Source organism: Austrofundulus limnaeus, unplaced genomic scaffold (genome assembly GCF_001266775.1).
Source record: "Austrofundulus limnaeus strain Quisiro unplaced genomic scaffold, Austrofundulus_limnaeus-1.0 Scaffold39, whole genome shotgun sequence".
NCBI classification, from domain to species: domain Eukaryota; kingdom Metazoa; phylum Chordata; class Actinopteri; order Cyprinodontiformes; family Rivulidae; genus Austrofundulus; species Austrofundulus limnaeus.
The window spans coordinates 445,193-448,510 of NW_013952441.1; the positions used below are offsets into that span (position 1 = coordinate 445,193).

Sequence of the window (3,318 nt, forward strand, 5' to 3'; positions counted from 1 at the left end):
GTTTCTGTTTCTCAAAACTGAAAATCAAACTGTGACACTGATGTCTAAACCTGCATTAAAGTCTATTTTATATATTTTCAGCATGATTTTTTTGTGAAATTTCAATATTTTATTCTAACTTACGCTTTACAAAAACAACTATTATTATTTTTAAAATGTGAACGTTATTGATAGTTAAAATTTTGTTTTGAGTCCTGTTTTTATTTGTTTTTATTATTTATTCTTGCCTTTTTTAATGCACTGTAACCAAACAATTTTCCTATGGGACTTTGTATATTCTAATTGAATTGAAATGATTCTATGCATTAGTACCAATACGTTGTTATTAATAGTATTAATTAAAAAACAAAACAAAAACAGAATGTCCTGAATTAAAATATATTTTGCAATGAATCTTCTAATAAATGTTAATTCTGTTTTCATCACTTCAGTCAGACACACCTCGCAGACCGTTTTGCATAAAAGATTTCAGACACTTTTATTATTGTACAAGTGATACCAGCATAATGAAAGTGATACTATTCATGAACATGAAAGACATTTTTTTCTTTGCTGTATTTACAGAGAAGTGTCTTCACATCACACACACAAACAAACAAACAAACAAACAAAAAATGCTTCTACAAAAGGAACAATTTGCAAATAACGAAACATTAAATAAACTCCACCTAACTTTAGGTTTACAGCTGAATATGCATATGATGACCATCTCTGCACTGCATAGAATTTATACATAAACTTCCCCTCATGAACATTGTGGGTGATTCATAATAATAATAATAATAATAATAATAATACTGCTCATGATGCATATTGGCAGCCTGTAAATAAACAGTAACAAGAACTAAGTCTTTGGCAAAAGCAAATACATTCACTTGAAACTCTCATTCCAGTTTTATTAAAAATAAGGACTTGGCCTGAAACATATGAGGGAGCTAAAGTTGCCGGGAAAATGTTTAAGGCTTTTAGCTGAAACTGTCGCCCTGCTTTTTGATGTCTTCATTGGAATCAACAAATCAGAGTGAACCTAGACACTTCTGTTAACGAATTACACAAACGGTGATAGAGGTTTGACTTGGATGGCTGTTAAATCCTTTCCGTGTGTGTGTTTGAATGCCAAAGACTTAATGAAATAAACGGAAGCCGTGAGAACATAACATAGGATAGTGCACGTCAAAACAGTGACATGAAGGACCTTGGGTTACAACTGTAAAACTGTAAGTGCCTTTTCAGATTGAGACCTAGATTTACAGTCAGCTCTTGTTAGAAAAAAAAGGCAAATATGCACATTTTTTTTCTGCATAATAATGTTCCAGTGTTGCAAACCATCAAAATTAGTGCAAAATTAACAAAAGAAAACAATAATTAAAATAAACACTCAAAGGTTTTGCCTGATTAACTTCAAAATCCTGACAACAAAAGAACTAGTCAAACACTAGCCGAGCAGTTTGTTGTTCCAAATTATAAAAATGAAATAATAAACACATTTTAGGAACATATTTACTTGCAAATATGGAGCCACGGTGATATAGGATGACTCCTAGTTTTTTTTTTCTCGTACTGATGTTTATTTATTTCATTTTTAAATTTTTACATCTTGATTGTGTATCACAGAGAGCGTGTCCTAATCTTCTCGTGGCATCAAAAGCAATCGTTTTTTACTCATGCTGAAGGTTTGGTCAGTGCCCGCTCCAATGGATAAAACCAGCTGCCACAGCCTGCTGCTGATCTCCCCTTTCTGTGCATTGCAATTTGAATCAAATGGGAGGGAAAAAAAAAAGGAAAATGGAAATAAAAATACCAAACAACTGCTGACACATTGTGAGTTCTGGACAACGTCCCTTCTGAGAGCCATCGAGGAGAGGAATGTACAGTATTGATCCACTGTTGGATAAAAGTGTGACGCTGCAGGAGGGGGAAATAAATCCTGGATATTTTTGTCTGGTCTCTTTTTCATTTCATTCTTCTAAAACCACTCCAGTTTAATCATGAGGGTGGAAAAAAGATAATCATTCAATGTCCATCATGATGTTTTTGAGTTTTATTCTTTTGGCTTTAAAAGTCAAAAAAAAAAAAAAAAGGGAAAAATGCAATCAGAAACAGCAGTCGTCTTAAATCCCCCCAAAACTATAAAGTTTCCATTGTAATTTTTTTTCTGTGACTGTGTTGGGAACATGTATATGCGCTGCTGCTCAGAGTCCAGTGGACCGTGCCGTTCACACCGGGGCAATATGGAGGCTGAGGCCATGGTCCTGCAGGTTGATTTGGTTTCCATGGTAACTAGTGACGGTCATAGGCAGTGGCAGCAGTGGGAGGGGCGGAGCCTCTCGATGCGGCACTATAATAATAAGGGGAACCTGAAAGTTAACAGAAGAATGAACCATTTGAAACAACACATAAAGCTTTAACTTGTAAAATGACGTGAAACACTTGTTGACTGACATTCTCTGTTCACGCTCTTTTGAACAGTTTTGGGAAAAACAAACATTTAACGCTTGCTGTTGTTATTCTTGTTAAAAGTTTGACACAAGAAAAAATAATCAAAAAATGGATTTCTACTGAACTAACTGATCTGTGCAGACTCTAATGTTGCTGATTATAAGAGTGGTGGTAATAACATTTAAATAACACATTTTATATTATTCACTGGCTACAACCCCATAGCATTAGTTTTTAATGGGAATGGGGGGCTCTGCTTTTGTAATTTGTCAAATGAGGTCTTCAAATGACAAAAGCAGAGTCTGATGGTTTGAATGGTGGTGAAGCTTACATGAGAGAAGCTCTTATCCTCTACATGTTCTCTAGATTTTAATTGTAGTTGCTTGATTTAGGTCAGGGGTGCCCAAACATTTTCCCTGAGAGGGCCAAAATGAAAATCTATCCAGGGCTGCGGGCCAAATGCAGTAATGTAATACATGAAATACAAATACTTTTTAAGTAAAGTCCTTTATTTTTAATGATTAAAGTATGCAAGGGCCCTCTTTTGTTTTAGTCTGTGAACTTGGAGAAAGTCTGCCACACGCTCAAGTAGCAAAGGCTCATGGGACATTTCATAAATTGATAAAATATGAGTTTTTGTGGCCTTATAAAGTGTGCAAATCTACATGTGGGGTTAAATCTGATCTAAATATTTCTTGTTGTCGTTTCATGTTTCAAGTTTAATCCTAATAAATCAAAGATAAAGTCAGACTGAAAACTACCTTCACTAACAGCCCTTTTATATAGTCATTTGACCAATGGAAATACTGTGTTTCTACATACTGTAGATGGAAATACTGTGTTTCTACATACTGTAGATGGAAATACTGTGTTTCTACA

General features: G+C 34.6%; 1 protein-coding gene across 10 annotated transcripts in view; it reads right to left on the reverse strand.

The window, feature by feature from the left end:
• Window positions 1-452: 452 nt before the first annotated feature.
• pax2b (paired box 2b) overlaps window positions 453-3,318 on the reverse strand; it is a 32,771-nt gene continuing 29,905 nt past the window's right edge. For 6 of the 10 annotated variants that reach the window (XM_014007003.1, XM_014007000.1, XM_014007002.1 and 3 more), the window contains exon 10: window positions 453-2,338. In XM_014007003.1, the coding sequence (XP_013862457.1) occupies window positions 2,217-2,338 (122 nt within the window). In that variant the 3' untranslated portion in view covers window positions 453-2,216. Of the gene's footprint in view, window positions 2,358-3,318 lie in introns of all 10 variants that reach the window. The other 4 variants (XM_014007007.1, XM_014007006.1, XM_014007005.1 and 1 more) reach the window with 1 other exon arrangement.